This window comes from Thunnus thynnus, chromosome 2 (assembly GCF_963924715.1).
Source record: "Thunnus thynnus chromosome 2, fThuThy2.1, whole genome shotgun sequence".
Lineage (NCBI taxonomy): Eukaryota > Metazoa > Chordata > Actinopteri > Scombriformes > Scombridae > Thunnus > Thunnus thynnus.
This window is the reverse complement of record NC_089518.1, coordinates 14259881-14278010: the sequence shown is the minus strand read 5'-3', so window position 1 is coordinate 14278010 and position 18130 is coordinate 14259881. Positions and strand designations below refer to the sequence as shown.

Below are 18130 nucleotides of genomic sequence, written 5' to 3'. Positions count from 1 at the left end.
CATTACCACCTGCATTCACTTGCAGACACACATACTGACTCACACAGTAAAAAGCAGTAAAAATCCTTTTATCCTTTTTTGGATTTTGTAAGACTTTGCAAAAGTTTTGTGTCCTATTGTACAATGCCGAAATAAAGTAAGTCTGTTTTTATTTGACACTTTGAGATTGGAGTGTAGGCGTTTGGCCTGATTTATTTTTTTGTTTGCCACTCTGTATGTGTGTGTGTTCTTTCCAGTGTCTGCTCTTGCATCAGTTATAATCTACGAAGCAGCAGACTCATAGTTGAGTGCAATGGTTTTTAGACTGTTCCATTAGCCGCCAACCACAAACCATCACAAAGTACTCCTCCCGCTGTCTCTCTGCCATTCTGCCACACTGTAGCTTCTCTTTTCCCCTGTTCCCCACTGAGCTCTTGCATTCCCTGCACACTGTTTATGTAGGCGGGATGGCACAATAAAATAGGAAACGCATCCACAGGGAGCTTCTGATTGTGGATGCATATGGTCCTCGGAGGAGTCACTGGAGAGAAATGGTCAGAATAGGTCACCAACCCTGTGATGCGTGCGAGGCGGGAGCAGCCCGACAGAGCCAGATGGAAGCAGGTCACTGAGGTAACTGGAGTTATGCCCGGGTCGCGGAACATAGACCACTGGCTGGGGACTCCCATTATCATCCAGCCTCGACCTTATTGGATTTCTCCTGGAAATGTTTATTTCTTTCACTGCCCCGCTGAGAAGTAGCTCTCCTACTTATCTCATCACTATTTATTAAGGGAGCCCCTGAGGAGTCCAAGCAAACAATCAGGTTTGAGGGAGGATGGGTGGTAGAGAGACACAGTCGAGAGAGAGAGAGAGAGAGAGAGAGAGAAAGAATGAGATGTTAGAATATACACCAGTTGCAGCATGATTTTCCTCCCTTTTTATTCACGAAAAGGGTCGTGATGACATGAAATGGCATTAGAACTGGGAATGGACTGCTCTGTGTTCCCTGATTATCACTGCACTACCTGCACCCCCTTCTCTTTGTTCAGCTCAGTTCAGCTCAGACCTACTACAGTGCCGATGAAGACTCGTCATGCTCTCTTATGACTGCTGACAGTGTTGAGGAGTTGGATCTAGTGTAACTTTAAACTGTCAGCTAAACACTGTTACCTTTTTACACTGTTCCCCTTCTTCCCTCCGTGGGCCGTTGTCTCTTTACTTCCCCTTTAGTTGTGTTTTACTTGGTATTCCGAACATTCAGCCTCGATTGTAGCTGTGTGGCTTTGCAAGAGACTTATTCAGAGACTGAGGAGAGCACAGGTGCATTGGTATAGAGTGTTTGCTTCTCCTCCTTCATTTTCAGCTTGTCAAACTTTAAGAAGAGTTCCACCCAATTTTTGTCTGGCTTGCCCTTGACTTCCCTCCAGTCCTGCAACGCCATACAACAGAGTTTGGCTTTAGTAAATGTGTACATAAGACAGCAAGGTTAAGACACACATATAAAGATACACTTTAAAGCAAAATAAATAGCACTGTGCTGAACAATTAACCCCCGTATACATGGACCTCTTCAACAACTCACTGCAACTCTGCACAGTTCCTGATTATTTATTGCATGTCACATTTAATTTTTGCACTCACCATTTCTTGGTCCATATCGCAGTCCATATTTCCTTTGTACAGTCAATATTTCATCATCATTTTATATCCCATTTCAAAACTATTATTATTCCATTCTGTAAATAGATTTAAAATTTTTCATTTAATTTTGGTACTTCTTTGTTTATTTCATTATTATTATTATCTTGCTCTTGTTATGTTTTTATTATTCTAGGTTTGTGCGAGCAAACGTTCAAGACACATTTTTTGTACGCTTGCATACTTGACTGATAAACAGATTCTGATTCTGATTCCCCTAAAGCATAAATCACACATTTTTTCACAGTGCACAATGTATTTTAATAAATGGTCTCTGCTAAAAATTAGTCTTGATAAATATGAGGATTGCTTAGCTGGCTATATCTTAAAAATTGCACTTTTTGGAGGCATATATTCCCCAGTTGAGGTTACAACATGAATCTAATACATGAATCTTGTCACTTGTATTAGATGACTGCTATTTAACTTGCAGGACACTCCTATGCCGGCTGGTTACAAGGCCAAATTGACCATTAAGTCAATAAAAGACACTTCAACCATACTCCAACAACTGCTCTGTGAGCTTGGATATGGTCAGTGGAGTAATGACTGGTTCCCCTCCGAGACTCAACTGTGTTTAAAAAGCCTGAAGCCTCACTGGAAGCCACTGATAGACATCCTGATCACTGAAGTGTAAAGAAACCAGATACAAGACCCGGGTGCTCCCGTCGGGACCGAGGAGGACTGTGCATGAGCTTTTTTTGTTACAGTTGTATGCTCACTGCCAGTAAGTTCTCCTCAGCACTTCCTTTCACTTTGGCTGGAAGTGTGGATCTACCATTTAGTTGAAAAATCCAACCTTGGACTGATACTGTTAGCTTTTCTTTGTGATGTTCTGTGTATTCCAGGACTAGGTTAAGGTGAAGTGTTGTAATTTATTTTTTGGTGTAGCCACTTTTCCTCTGCCTGCCTTGTCTAAAGTAGACAAGTTGAGGTGAGCTGCTGTTCAAATATGTTAAACTCTAGCAAGCAAGGTTCCTGTTGCTTTCAGTCAAAGTAAAATGAATATAAATACAGCATATTAACCAATTAGACTTTGAACACTAGGTATCTTAAAGGTTGCACATATATAATATATTATGGCTGCTTTGTATTATGAGCTTTTGATCCTACTGTTGTAGGGAAAATATTTACATTTTATTCTTCTATCAAATATCCAATGAATAATAAATGATAAAATAAGAATACTAATAATACACCACTAAATAGTTGATGCAGTAATTCAATGTGCAATACAGTTTTTTGTTTATTTATTTATTTTCACTTATGTTATAATAACCAATGGAAATAATGGTCAAGACTAAAATACAATACTGTAATACTGTATACTGTATACTGTAAAGCACTCATAATGTAACCAAGAGCATATTTTCATTAGATTGTCCCTCTATGGTAAAACCCCCGCTCCTCTTACCTTCCACATCCTCAGCTGTAACACAGGCTTTCTGTTACATGCTGTAGTTTTTAAGCCTAAACTGAGATAAGCCTGATGACATCATCAGGGTTATTTTCTCACATGTGGGGCGTCAGGAACAAAAATGTGTGTCAGGTGCAACAACAGCTTGTCTGATCCCATGTAGTGTGTCATAGTGGAAGTCAACCACATCTAGGAAGTATCTGGGATTCGCATGTCAGAATTCTTTTGTCTTCTCGCTCCTAGTTTGACAACTTCTACAACATGTTCGGGGACGTTGAGCCATAGTAGCGCAGATCACTCTTCCGTATACAACTGCAAACACGGTAAAGGGTCTGGCTTTCACGCTTATAGGTCAGGAGCAGCAAACCAAATCAATCACACCTGTGGATGAAACATCACCCCCTGCACACATACGTATTCTGCACACCTACAACCTAGTATTTGTTGATACTGACAGATGGAACAGTAACCTTATTGATCAACTACTGTATGTCACACAAGTCGTGAAATGAAAGACGGCATGCAATAATAATTGGTCAGGGTCTAATGTGTAGTCTGCCATGTCTCTCATGTCATGGCAAGAATTTGTAACTCTGTGATCGCCCAAACCGACACAGGTCTCATCTCAATAGACAAAAATATTTTGTATTCTGATCTCGGCATGAGACTCATTGTGGCAAAATGTATAAATGTCTATAAGGCATCATTTATACACACATGCTAGATAGGGAAGCAGCTGGCAAAAGCACATCAAATCATCCTGGAAGCACTGCAACACAAAAATACAATTACATGGACACATACACACATAGAATACACACATGCACACGTGCATTCGGAGTGACCCTTATGTGTAGTGTTTATCTTCATTCTTATAGAGAGGGAAAGCATACCATCTGTCACATTACCCATTTTCACTCCGAATATAACCCCCTTCACAACACGATAAGACATCACATCAAAGAAAGAGACTTGACTGGAGAGGGCAGATATATTCATTGGCATACAGACAGAAAATCACATAGTGCATGTTTAAGTGCAGCAACAAATTCAAGATGAAAGCAAAGTCCTATCTTTGGTCTCATCTGTCAACCTGGTATGGATTGGATAGGGAAAGTGATTGGCCCTTCTGTTGTAATTTAGTCTTCTCTTCAATCCTGGAACTTTGCTGTCACCCTCAGACAAAATCACACAGGCCTTTGACCATGTTATGTTATGGAACATTAGTCTAAATCTATTTTATGTCAACACTTTCACCCGAGATCAGTCTTTTTACAGTGAATATACTTTACAATATGTTTTACCTTTGAGGGAGTTTTTCTATTTTTTCTTCGACAGACTTTCTCCTCCTTTGTAGTCCACCGAGCCAAGGATATTGATGCTATAATTTTGTCGTAGTCAAAGAAATCCTTTCATAATGTCCTTTTCAGACTGCGAGAGAATGAATCTATTACTGAGGAAGGTAAAGGAGAGTGCCATAATGGTGATGGTCACATCCCACTTATACCCTTATTTTATGACAAACAGCACACCCACCGTGAATGACAGGTCCCAAAGTGTCAGAGAAAAGTTATTTTTGAATTTTTTTTATATGACTGTGTACTACTTGGAATAAAAAATAATTCAGTTTTAGCAAAAATTGTACATCAATACTTGTTGTATCAGACTATTTAAGATGCACAAACTGCTTATTAAAATAGCAGCTGGTTTGATTATTTGATTGACCAGTGGAACACATAAGATAACACACATGTTTAAAAAAGTCAGTTGTCCTCTGGAGAAACAAAAACAGTGTGATCAAAACCAAGATAACAGCTGGGACATCTTTTGAAGTCAACACAGTGCAGTGAACCATCTGGATAATGTATTGCTAGACAGAATGAGGGAGGGAAAAAATCACTGTCTTTCTGGACGCAGCTGCCATACATGGATCAGCTGGGTACATCCAATGACTCTCTGAAATGAGGATCTTCTTGATAACAGAAGAGAATCATTCTGCCTCGTACACTCACACGCATGTCTTTCTTTCTCCACAGAGTGAAGTTGAAAGAGGGGGTGACGTTTCTTGGGGCTCGTCCCAGCAACCCCACTCAGTGGATAGTCAGCCAGGATGTGAGGAGCGAAGGCCACCGCGTGGTGACTCTCCACTGCCGCCGGAAGGAGTCCAGCTATGATCAGCAAAGGTCAGCAGATAAATTACTTCACTTTAAAAGAGTACATCAAGTCACCTGGTTACCTTTGTAAAATATACAAAGATATGAATGTGTCTCAAGCAGACCTGTCTTGTTTCCACTCTCTGTTCACTGTTTTTTGTAAAAAACAAAACACTTACTAACATCTACGTGATCTCCCCTCCCTTCCCTACAAGCTAACTGATGTATTACAGTACCTGCACTAATCACCTTATAAAGTTTATACAGCAAACATGCTATCGACCAGTCACCTATTTACACATTAGGAATTATTTTGAGGTTGTGTTTCTGGCCACCAAATATAAGTCCAATATTCACTGTCTTTTTAGCTTGGTTTCTCCAACAACTCCTGAGGGAAATATCTGGCTCTTTAGCTGCTAGATGCTACCATATACTCACCAGCTATTTGCTAACTTTGTCTAACTTGCTAGCTTTGACTGTCTGCCATTTACTGCTGGGCGGATAGCATACAGTGGGTTTATCAGTACTTTCACACAGAAAATAAGCAAGCAATGTTGTTGAGAGTGGAAGGAAAAGTGTCTGTTAAACCAAAAAAAAATTAGCTGAAAGATGCTAACATGCTCTGTTTTAGCATCATTTTAGCATCAAGCAAAACACTAGAGATGAGGAGAACTGCAGAGTTTGATGATAATTATTACTTTCTTCCATTGTTAATATGAAAACAAACTGTTTCAAGTGAATAAAATGAATAATCATATATTGATTGATAATACATAAAAACAAACTGTTCAGTGATTTAGGTTGGCTAAAGCCTCCCACTGTCTTCATATTAAGTTTAAGCTGCAAAAGTAGTTCTGTTTTTAAAAACAATCTACTTTTTTAGTAGCTATATTTTTGTTTCAGTTTTATGCAAAACCAACTTTACTAATTTACCTAATTTAATTAAGAGCTGCTACACATTCTTGTTTTGTCACTTTTCGATGCTAAGCTATTGAGTTATGACCATCATTTACTGTCCGATATAGGTTTTGTAATAGCTCAATCTCCTGAAACTTCTTGTATTTCTGTAGAGACCATTACCAAGTGCAGCTGATGAGATACACAGGCACTGAAACACTATGAATGGTTATCTAAGTGATATCCCCCCTACTGAAATGACACACTTGACTTGACATAAAGGCCATGGGATCTGTCTGTTGAGACCACTGTGTGGAAGGAAAAGTTAATAGACTATTTCTATATCTCCTCCTCTTCCTCCCTTTCCTTCAGCCCCCACCCTATACACCCCCCCACTCACTCTCTCTTTCTATTTGCATATTTATTTTCTCCACTGCCATAGCCTCAAAGTTGTTTTGGTCATTTCCTATCTGTATTCATGTCCTTTAAACTAATCTGGCAGATAGGGAAGTGATTGCCAGCGCTGGGAAAAAGGTTGCTGTGATAATTATGTGCTGATTGAAGGCCTTTGTGTGTTTTAATGGTTTTTCCTTCTCAGATCAGGAAGTAGTTTTAATAAATCTAACTTTCTAGTGACAGGTGTAATTTAATGGATTAGAGGCAGATTTGGGGTTGGGAAAGCTCTGCTTATTTGCTCTTTAGCTTTCGTTCTACTTAGCAAATTCTAAACCACTGCCTTAAGAAAACAGGACACTTGACATCGTAACTTCAACTTTATAATCAAAGTTGTGCAGGGGTTATATAAGTGTAGAGGAGTGTATGAAACACATGCAGTTTCATTCTGGTTGTCCTGTGATTTGTGTAGACATGCTGCTATTAGTGCATCACTACCAGGAATGATTATAGTGTAACTACAGTGCTACAGCACATAAAACAAAGATAACTGCGCCTGCCATTGAATGGTTGTGGCTGTAAAATCAGAAGCAGCTAATAAAGATTTTCTTTAATAGACATCTCATACAGCAATTTGTTATGTGATACTGCAGTGCTACATACAGACCAGCAGCTGAGATGTGTCATGCCGGTTGCTGATGGTTACACTCAGATGTCAGTGGCAGACTTTTACGTGGGCTCAATATTTTCACTTCTTAGAACATACAGTAAGACTTTATTTGACTTTATGAGCAGTCAGTTTCAAACATGAGCTGCCCTGGGAACTCAAAGTCGCCTCCGCACTGAAACTTCTTTCCAGACCTTTCATTCACTCGTGTAATAACTTTTGACAGCTCAGTCTTATAAATAGAAAGGTTTTGGGAGCCTGCAAATAAACGGCAATGCAAACTCTGCTGCTGATAATCATTACGTCTGTATCTGCCTCATCCAACCTCTTTTATATTGACCACAATATCTGTACTCTCACCTGAGAATGATTTCTGTTATGAGATTCATTGTCAGTAAGGTATATGTATGAAGCCTGAACTCCACATTGCCTCTTTTTGTCAACCGTTTACTGAATTCTCATGGAAATAAGCGTGTTTAAAGGTAGAATAAAATGTTCTAAAATCCAACAAAACTACTTGCCAACCAGAGTGTGAGGATGCTGGCCAAGTTTATCCATGTTGAATTCCTGGCCTTCAAAAAGTAATGTTCTCACAGATCGAATATACCATGCTTGTGCGTGGCTCTAAGCAGAGCTGCAGCATCTTGAACAACATAAAAAGGAGCTTTCAGCAAACTGCAGCAGTGAGCAGCAACACTTGGCAGCTGGCTCCTCCCTCCCTCCGGAGCCATTCTCCTCCTTCATGCAGGTATTATTCTCTCTGCTCTGTCACCTCACCTTCTCTCCCACACACACACACACACACACGACTGTAATAAAACCATGTTTTATTGATTTACTAAGTGAAGGAGCCAGAGACAAGAGTGAGCATATTTAGTCTAATCCGTGCTGTTTGGGCCATGTACGATGGACTGCTCCTTAATCCCCACAGCTGTCAAAGTCACTTCAGAGAGAAGACCAAAGACACCCCGTGATGGCTATACAATACACAATGCTCCAATTTTTCTTTCGTCTTGTCCTCCCCGGTCTCAGTCATTTCAATGTAGCTCTTTTAGAAGGGGATTAGACATAGCTATCTCATCTGTTGAGCTGTCATTCAGTCTGCTTTCTTCTGTCTCCTCCTTCCCTGAGGATAGGAGGATGACGAGGTGTGTGAATGCTGTATAGGTCAAACACATGTGGATCCTGTTTGCTGCATTATTTTTATTTTTAACAACAGGGTGAATGTGATTTTCCATTTATGTTAGCTGACACTGGATGTGCTATCTCTGCACTAAAACTCAGACAATGCAGCCTTCCCTTTTTGAGCAACTCTTTCTAAAAGTACAATTTATTTAACCCCCTCGATGTTAGAGTCATTTTTACATCTCTTCTTCTTATCTCTAACAGAATTTGCATCTCACCCTACTCTCACGAGCCATTCACTGCCAGTTTGAGCTGAAAAACCTGAAAGTTGATCACTCTACATGGATTTTCTACCTCAGCTCACTCAAAGTCAAGCATTTATATTATATCATTTGGCCTTGTAGTGTTCCCAGCTTTTCATTATTGTAAGTACTCCCTTTATCTTAGCATCTTCAGTCATACCTAGTCAGAAAAAATGGAAAGCTGAAGGAATTATAAAATGAAACATCAAGAACATCAAGTGTTCTGAATGGTTTTCCCACACCAACATAACTGGTTATGACTGCCACTTAGCGTACACCTCTTTGCACTAATGTTTTTTTCTCAGTCCCAATCTTTGCCAATACTAAGAAGTCAGAAATAGGCTCAAGGTTAAGTGCTCTTGAAGGTTTTTGTCTGCCGACTGTTATTGTGGTTTCTTTACCAGTTGAAATGGAATTCCTAAATATATATATATATATAAAGTTTCCTTTTTAAAATGGCTATCTCGGCTGGTATGTGAATCATTTTCACATCAAAAGCAAACAGTATGTGTCCATCGATGGAAGGGCAGCAGTGGCTCAGCTGCCCAGGGTGCACAGCTGTTAGTAACTGAGTTAATGACACCAGCAAACATATATGTCATCAGTAACAGCTCTCATGATTGCAGCGCGGTTGGATTTTCATCTTGTCACACACACATACACACACTCTAGGACTGAAAATTGGAATCAGAGCTCAGTCTGTCAGCCGTTGTACAAATGGCCCGTTGGCACTGCCACTGGACCTTGGATTGCGGAATGGACGTAAGTGTTATTGAATGTCTCTGGGACTGCTAATAGAAGCCTGTGTATGTGTGCCATGATTGGAGCCCAGCGCCATCGCAAGCATGAAAGCACAGCGTTACTGATGGGTCAGGTGTACTGTATGTGCAGGTTCAGTCAGTCACTTGAAGCTGCTCAGCCTGGCCAGCTGAGTCTCTCCTTTCCTCCAATTCACAGCTGATGTCCCGGCCACACCCTCCTCTCTGTGAGTACGCATTTCAAAAATGAATAAAATAGACATTGCTGTTGTGCACTTGCACTCGAACTCACCCTTCAAGCTGACATATCATCTGCTTTACAACTTAAAATAACAATATACAATATTTTCTCCAGTATTGATCAAACACCGCATTGGTTTGCAGCTTTGACATATTTTGAATCTCTCTCTCAGCCCTGCAGACATTGAAATTTTTCTGTGGTATTGCAAACCTGCACACTTTGCCTTTCCCTGACTGGCGGCATTGAGCCTAATACCGAGGTGACAGTTTTTCATCAAGGGGTGCTATACAGTGTAAAGACGGGTTTGGCTTTTGACTGAAAAATACAGAGCTGGATTCACCCTACAGGGAATGCCACCAAACAGCTGATGTCAGTTCTTTTTAATTCAGTGAAAGAAATCTATTGAGCATGCAATAATGAGTTATAGCTGTCCAGGATTTTGTTGTGAGATGTTTTAATGAATAGTGAGATCTGTTCCAGTTGTACTGTATCACAACTTAAAGCTGCAGTCAGTTAAACTAGTTAAGATTTTATCGCCAAATCACACTGAATAATAAAGGACTTTAGACAAAACACTTTGGATTGAGTCTAAAATAATCATAGCAGATCTGTCCTGCTCTGTATTTGATGTGGGGAACTTTATACTCCAGCAACCTCAGCTAAACTTGCATTAGATATTATAGATCAGAAACGACTGTACTTCTTAAGGAAACTTAAGAGGGCAAAACTCCCATCCCAAGTTCTTGTTAACTTGTTAACAGAGGAGCAATAGAAAGCATCCTGACTGGAAACTTCACAAATTGGTATGAGATGTGCACGGCACAAGACAGGAAGGCTCTGTAGCGGGTGATTAAAACCACCCAGAACATCATCGGTACCCATCTACTGAGCATCAGTGATATCAGTGAGGTGAGGAGCCTTCACAGAGCCCAAAGGATACTAAAAAGACAGTACCCAGCCCAACCACAGCCTGCTCACCCTGCTGCCGTCTGGCAAGAGACACAGAAGTATCCACTGTCGAACCACCAGACTGCAGAGCAGCTTTTTTCCTCAGGCTGTGAGACTCCTTAATTCATCCACTGCACTCCAATATAAGAAATAATTTTATTTTTATGACTTATTATTTATTAATCCATTTATATAATTTCTGTTTTGTGAGTAGCATAAAAGGACTACAAACTACATTTTGTTATACAATCTTGTGTTGTAAAATGATAATAAATTAATCTTGAATCTTGAATCTTAAATTAAACTATGCTTTACTTTGAAATGTCAAAGTAAAGCATAGTGTTGGAAATACAACATAAAAGAATACAGTTAACCACTGTGTTACATGTCCAAATGTTGTTTTCCTATGTTAAACATCCAAGGGTTATGTTAGAACAAATAGGCCAACATTTTAATTGCATTTACTACAATAGTAGCGATAGGCTAACTAGCTTTATCTTGCAATACATGAAAAATGCTGCCCCTTTTATTATTTCTATGTCTACATGGATCATCAGCTGTTGAGGTTGAGGACTTTTTTTTTCTTTTGCTTGTGAAATATAACTTTATCCTAGCATTACATTACAAATTGCACATTTGCCATGCAAGGAAATCATGACAAACGTAGCAACAGTAATTAAGGGGGAAGGACTTCGTAAACAGACAGTTTTTTGAAATGTATTTTCTTGTCATTATGAAAATAGGCTACTTAACTGAATAACGGATTTACTGTAAATTACTAAGATTTTTTGCCTTGTTTATACACCTGACTTCCTGTGATTTATATGAGCCTGCATGAAGATAGATGACAGCATTACGGTAAGCATGCACTTAAAGCCACATATATATGTAGATTATTTTTTAATATCCCATTATATTCAGAGGGGAACATGGCACCCTTTCTTTGACAGCTTCAGATTCTCAGTGACGGTGCTATAGTAAATCAAAAAAATCAAAACAAGTCTCTATAGGAAGGGACAAAATTGCTATGTGCAGTACACATAATATTGGCTGAAGTGCACTCTAGTAGATTGAAAAGTTCACTTTGTCACCATTAATGGCAACCCCATTCAAAACAAAAGCAGTCCTGCTTCCTCAGCATGTCATAAGCCATAAGTGGAGGCCACAGTAAAAGTGCCATGTCTGGGCCTTGGTAGTTCATTAAGACTGTCTGGGTGCAGATGGATCTCCCCAGTGAGCCACCACTTCATTAATCCCCCACACCACACCCAGAGGGGGGACAGCCGGCAGTCCACTCATTATAGCCACTCCACAAGAGAGCTAGTCCAAGTGGGAGAAGGTGGGGTGGGAGTGGCATACGCGCTGTATATTTAAATATCTTCTTTAATTTTTTTTTTTTTTTCAAACTTCAAACAGCCTCATTTTGACCTGTTTTATATTGTCTAGAACAAATCTGCATAGAATTAGGATTAATGTAATTAATCAGTCCATTCAACATTCATTTCACTCTAAAGACACATGACTTTTCCTTAAAAGCAGGCTTGTAAATCGCATCAGTGTGAATGGTTAGGATCCCAGAGGGGAGGGAAATCATACAGCTATGTAAAAACGAGTGAGATTTGGCAGGGACCTCACAATTCATCTCAATTTCAAAGTCCAGAGAGACTTTAAGAACATAATTATTTATAGTTTGTGACATTCACAGCAAAACTGCAATGAAACACAGGGCCCGAGATTGCTTTGCAGTCCTCAAGGCCCCTGAAAAAATGTTAACCATACGTTCTTGTATCATTCTTTGCCTGATATCCCGCAGGGTCTAAGTTAAAAATGTGTTCACTTTGCTCTGTTAAAGTGAAAATATATACTTAAATCAAAAACTAGATCAAGTATTTGAAACAGGGTCACTGTTAAGATAAATGTATGTTTTTACAATCAGTGCATTGGCAGAACAGTGCTACTTCTGTGATGTCAAACTTGATTGGAAATTAGTTGCTAGACCATCTTGACTTTTTTTGTTTTTTGAGGTGCAGCAGCCCTGCAAACAGGCCACACACACCGAAGGCTTTAATGCTGTATAATGCTGCATAAATCAAGGCTGAAATGAAATAGCCCAATTACATTAGGGGCAAACAGGAATGTTAACTTGACAGTCTTAATGCTAACACCCTTAATAATGAATCAGCCCTATTCCCTGTGGCCTCCATTTACTGTAAACACTCACCGGAGCCTCATTGGCAGTATTTACCAATGCACAACTGTCTCCACTGCTCTATTTATTTTTTGTTCATCTCTTAATAATAGAAGTGATGTGCGATCAATGTTCGTGTATGACAGCCTAGACGTGTCACAGCTTTTTCCGACACTCATTTTTTTATCAAGATGGAGTGAATGCTGGGAGTGTTATTAGGTGCTATAATGTAAGGTTGATGAGAAAAGAACATTCAAATTGCATTTAATGGAAAAGATGTGGCTTGGTTTCCTTTATCATGACCAGAGCAGAGATGTGGCATATTCTTTGCCTTCCCAGGACAGCCAGCTGATTACAGCAGTCAGCCCCGATTACATCTGACTGTTCAGGCTGCTCCTCTGTTCCATTGCCAAGGAAACAATATGGGGAAATAATGTCCCAATGTGCCTCATTGCACTTTTCCCCCAGTTCACCAATCAGACAGTAATAACACTCTTTGGGGAAGATCTGATATGTACTGTGGGCTATATATGTGCACCAGGTGAGCATGAAGTTGCTAAGATAACCCTTTAAAACATATTCATACATCACATTGCATATACATTGCGCTTTCAATAGCTTGTCAGTGATGATGGATTGCATGGTATCAGGCATTCGCTTCAGTCACGCCATGGCGGATGCTGTCCATCAGAATATTTTTGTGGCCAGCACCATGTGGTTTATGGTGTATGTGTAGAGGAGAGACAGATTGAGGTTTGCATGTGTTCCTGCCAGTTCATGTGTTTCAGATTTGTGAAGGTTTATGAGTGAATATCCTGCTCTTAGAGGTTAATCCTCTGGAGGATTAGACTGTAGCCACCACTGTTTGGACGGTTGCATTACTGGAGTTTTTTTTTTTTTTTGTACTTATAGTAAACCTGTTTTTGTACTTAATAGAACAAATCAGTGCTTTTTTATGGTCATTACATTTACATTATTTTTTTTTTATTTTCCACTTTTCTTGTGCAACAGTTTTTGAAAAAAACAAAACTGAGTAGTCACACCACACATTTACATTTACATTTATATCTACAATTAGTCTTTTTTTTGTTTCTTTTTTTTGGTGTGATGTTTCTTTTTGGTGTTTGGTGTTCACTAACTTCCAAAATAACAACCTGACATGTTCTTTTGATAAGTTGCTGTCACTTTGGGATAATTTTGGCATCAAAATGTATGTAATATGGATATAAATGTATGTACAGAATGATGTTAATAATTAATTGTGAATGTAAATAGTATTCATACTTATATGCAACTATTTTTAAATCATGTTTTTGGTAACACTTTAGATTACAGACTGCAAATTACATAATGTCATTTTGAAAAAAACAGGGTAACAGTAAATTACTCACTGGGTATCTACACCAGACCAAAAGACACAAGGCAAAAAGACAACTTTATGGTCTTGTTTATGTTATAATTATGATATCCTTTTAAAAAACAAAAAGTTGTACAAAAGTATAACGTGTACAGTATTAGGCAACAAAACATAAGGCTAAACCAGGAAGGAGGGTGTACCCAAACTGCTATAGCCATAATTTAAGCAGCATAAGCAGCCAGATACACATACAGTCACTCAGGGAAAAAGATTATTTGAATTTATTGGAAAATGTATAGCATAAAAAATATTGGAAAAAGTACATGAGTAATTCCATCTCTGCTGCTGGCCTTTACCTTTTGGTGACAGTACAAAAACATCAGGGCAAAAATTTGAAAATGCGGGAAAGCTTTCTTGTCACAGTGTAAGTACAAGGTATGCAGACTGTGAAATAAAGCAATCACTCATTCACCCTTTTTCCAGTGTAATTACAAAGTCTGTTCCAGCTCCTAAATGCAAATTTGTTAGCCCTTATTCCTTGTACTTCTTTCTTTACGTGCTGGTAGGTACCCAGTTAGTATTTAATTGATACACCATATGTATATAATATTTACACAGTCATTTGTGAGCTGTAATGTAAAACGCTTCCCTCCTTTTTTTTTTTTCCTTTAGGCACCTGAAAGAGAAGTAATGACTTTGGCTCTTTTATCAACCATATCTGTGATTTTAAAATTAAGTTTAACCAATGACTAATTAAATAGACTGTTTAGGGTGTTTTCCTCCTTAATATATTGCTCATATTCATTAGAAACAAAGCTCTTGCTAGCTACACAGTTGGATGGGACAAACCAACTCCTCTCAGAGTTACCATCCTCCCTCTGTGAAGAATCAGGAGCCTTTGGGTTTGTTTTGAAATCCTTCAGTGTGAAACAAAGGCCACCAATAAGCACAGCATGGACGCAGCACAGACAGATGCAGTTTTGGTGAAATTAGACCTGTGGTTGGATCAAAACAGTTGCTGTGCTCGCTGCAGGTAGCACTCAGCCAGGGAGGCAAAGTGGGTTGAGATGTAAACATGCAATTGTCTACAGGCATTCTGACAAACATAGTGGTTGTTTCTCTTCTAATTACATCTGTAGAGTCTATTGAACTCAGTCTGGATTGCATTGCAGTGAGGTTTCCCTCATTCATCACTCTGGCTCTGATAAACAACAACACAGCAGTGAGAATAAGCCCCACTTGTCTTTAATATCGCCATTCAGATTTCACTCAGAAACTCTTTCCCCACAGATTTATCTAACTGGATAGGCTACAGAAACCTTGGCCTGCAGTTGGCTCCAATTAACCTCAGTTTAGCTTGGCCTTCAAGATGATTGGCTTTTATACCAAAGCCTATTCCTCTCAAAGAAATGCCTGGTCTGGCACCCTGGCTGTCTCATTCCTCCAACCTGCATAGGAGAAATATTTAAATGAGCCTATTAAAAGAGACCCTAGGCTGTTGAGAAAGGTGTAGATGCAGTATTTGGAGAAAAAAACCACAAGAATGGGTCGCAAATGCAAATGATGATAAACTCAGCGCACAGAACACAAATGGACAGTTCTGCTTTAAGTCAAAAGCAGATTCAATCAACCAGAAGACAAACAGAAAAGGTACGATGCACATCCTCCACCTGTGCATGCTAACACTGACAAGCAATCTTTGGCTGTCCTCTGTTATCATTCCTAGACTAACAAGTTGAAAGCAGAACTCTGCCCAGCTGATAACATGCAGCGAAAAGTAGGATGCCACACCTCTGCTGCAGCCCAGCGCCTGTTCAGCAGGACTTACCAGCCCTGACATGTAATCAGGCTGTGTGTAAACCTTGGTGGGCCACAGGGGTATCAGAAGCTAGACCCTGAGCGCTTCAACACAGCGGGACCAGCAGACATGTTCATGCCTCCAGATGAGATGCCACACTTTGTACATGTCACCTCTTCCACCTTGAACCTGCACACATAAACACTCAGCACAGTTTCGTGCTCATCCACACACATGTACAATAACCTTAAGTGTTACTGAGGCACCAGAATCTTGTGGAGGTCACACTAAAAATACATCCAGCATCTCCGGAGTTAAACAATGACCTTTCTACCTCCGCTGCTGTTTGTGCCAAGACCATATTCATGATTTATCGTCATTAAAAGACCTTGATGCATAATGTAGCTGCATGTTTTTCACAGCTGATGTGTTTGTCAGTGACGGCAAAGTCACAATCGCATTTTAGTCATGTTGTGAGAGCGGCTCACGCTGATGCAGTCAGACATTTCACACACTTGTCGTTAGTCTATCACAGTGTGATCTAACTCAACCCTTCACCGCTCCAGGATCAGCCCTCCATCTCTCACAGGCCGTAGTCGGTGAGCAGCATTGAATCACTGCGCTGAATATGTAAATGAAAACCATTAAAGCTCTCTTTCTTTAATTAGTCTTTAGATTTCATGACTGAGTGCTTCCAATTATGGATCAATGTCTCATTTCTGCACACAGACCCCTGGGTGTGTGGAGGCAGTTTTTCCGTTAACAAAATGCTTTATAATTTCTCCTCTGCCAAGACAGCCGCTCACATCACACTCCTTAACTGCTGATCAATGAGAAATTCTGCTGCTGTAAGCCAACCGATATATGTATTATGTGCACTGGTAAGATTTCTTTTAATATTAACATGATCGTATTTTAACCAGTATACAGTTTTATTTATAAAATGCCCCGTCTGAATTAGTGCTGTTGTTGTGTGTATAGTGGATGCAGTATGTTGGGGAGTATGATGTGTGTGTAATTGCTTTGGTAGTAATTTAGCACTGAGCTCATTAAGTAGTGCATGAGAGGGGGCTAAATTCTAGTTAATACCTAAATGCACTCCTGACTGGGAGCCGGGTGTGTACTGGGAGAAGGTGCTGATATAGTGCTTTGAGACTGTAAAATGCTACTCTTGTGTTTTAAAGATGGCTATTCGGGTCCTTGAGTTCAACTCTTAGAGCCCATGATAACTGCTCAGGGGTTTTATGAATCCAAAATGTTAACTAATCTTACCGTTAATTGGCTTGTGACTGTCAATGTGTCCACTTGCATAACTGATGTTTGTGCACAGTGGGATTTCAAAGATGTTTACAGATGTGAAAAGCTTCTAAATTTTAATTTTTTTTAACTTTATTGCTGAGGCAGATTGATTGTGACTCCTGAGATCAGTCAAGTAACTTTCTGAGATTAAGTAAATTGTTTCCCCACAATCTAAAGACTGTAATATAGACTATTATTTATATTCTCAATTTATGTTGTCAAGTCATTCATAATATCGTTTTACGTTCAAGATTAATCCAATAAGTAATGAGAGAATCTGTGATGTAATTACTGTGTTTTCGTAGTAAATGAGCAGTCAAATCCTCACTACATCATTCAAAGTGGATGCAAATTGGCCATTTGTGATTACTAGGCAGCCTTTCAACAGGCTGCTGATGCACTGCGCTCTTATTGTTTGATGAGTAGAACATGAAATCGATAATTTTCACAATCACTGATGAATTTGTTGTAACCATTGTAGGAAAGAGAATTTCTTTGAAACTCTCAACACATTTGGAAGCCTTTTGAGATTTCTCTTAATGTGAATCCAGCGTGTGGGAGTCACATACATTTATTATGAGGCTCTGAGATAAAATGGACCTCTTAAGGACAGCTGAGAAGGTAGGAGTTGTACCTCTCACCCTTCTGATCCATGGGACACTGCATTAAGGCAGAGGCACAAGGCAATCATGCCCATGCAGCCTCCGCATCACTTCCTCACGAACACTGTAATTATCACAAACAAAACAGTTCTGTTTACACATATAGTACATTATGGTTGTAAAACACTGGGAGAGAGACTTGTACATTCGTGTTCTCGTGTGTGCATGAGCTTACATGTGAGACTGTGAGGGTTTTGCATTTAGTTTTAAAAGTCTCTGCTGTTGCAATGTAAGGTAAATAGTCT

General features: G+C 39.5%; 1 protein-coding gene across 1 annotated transcript in view; it reads left to right on the top strand.

The window, feature by feature from the left end:
• The window catches only part of si:dkeyp-14d3.1 (transmembrane protein 132C), a 118822-nt gene that overhangs the window by 56369 nt on the left and 44323 nt on the right, over window positions 1-18130 (top strand). Inside the window, exon 3 of the mRNA XM_067604699.1 lies at window positions 5134-5280. Coding sequence (XP_067460800.1) covers window positions 5134-5280 — 147 coding nt within the window. The remainder of the gene's footprint in view (window positions 1-5133; window positions 5281-18130) is intronic.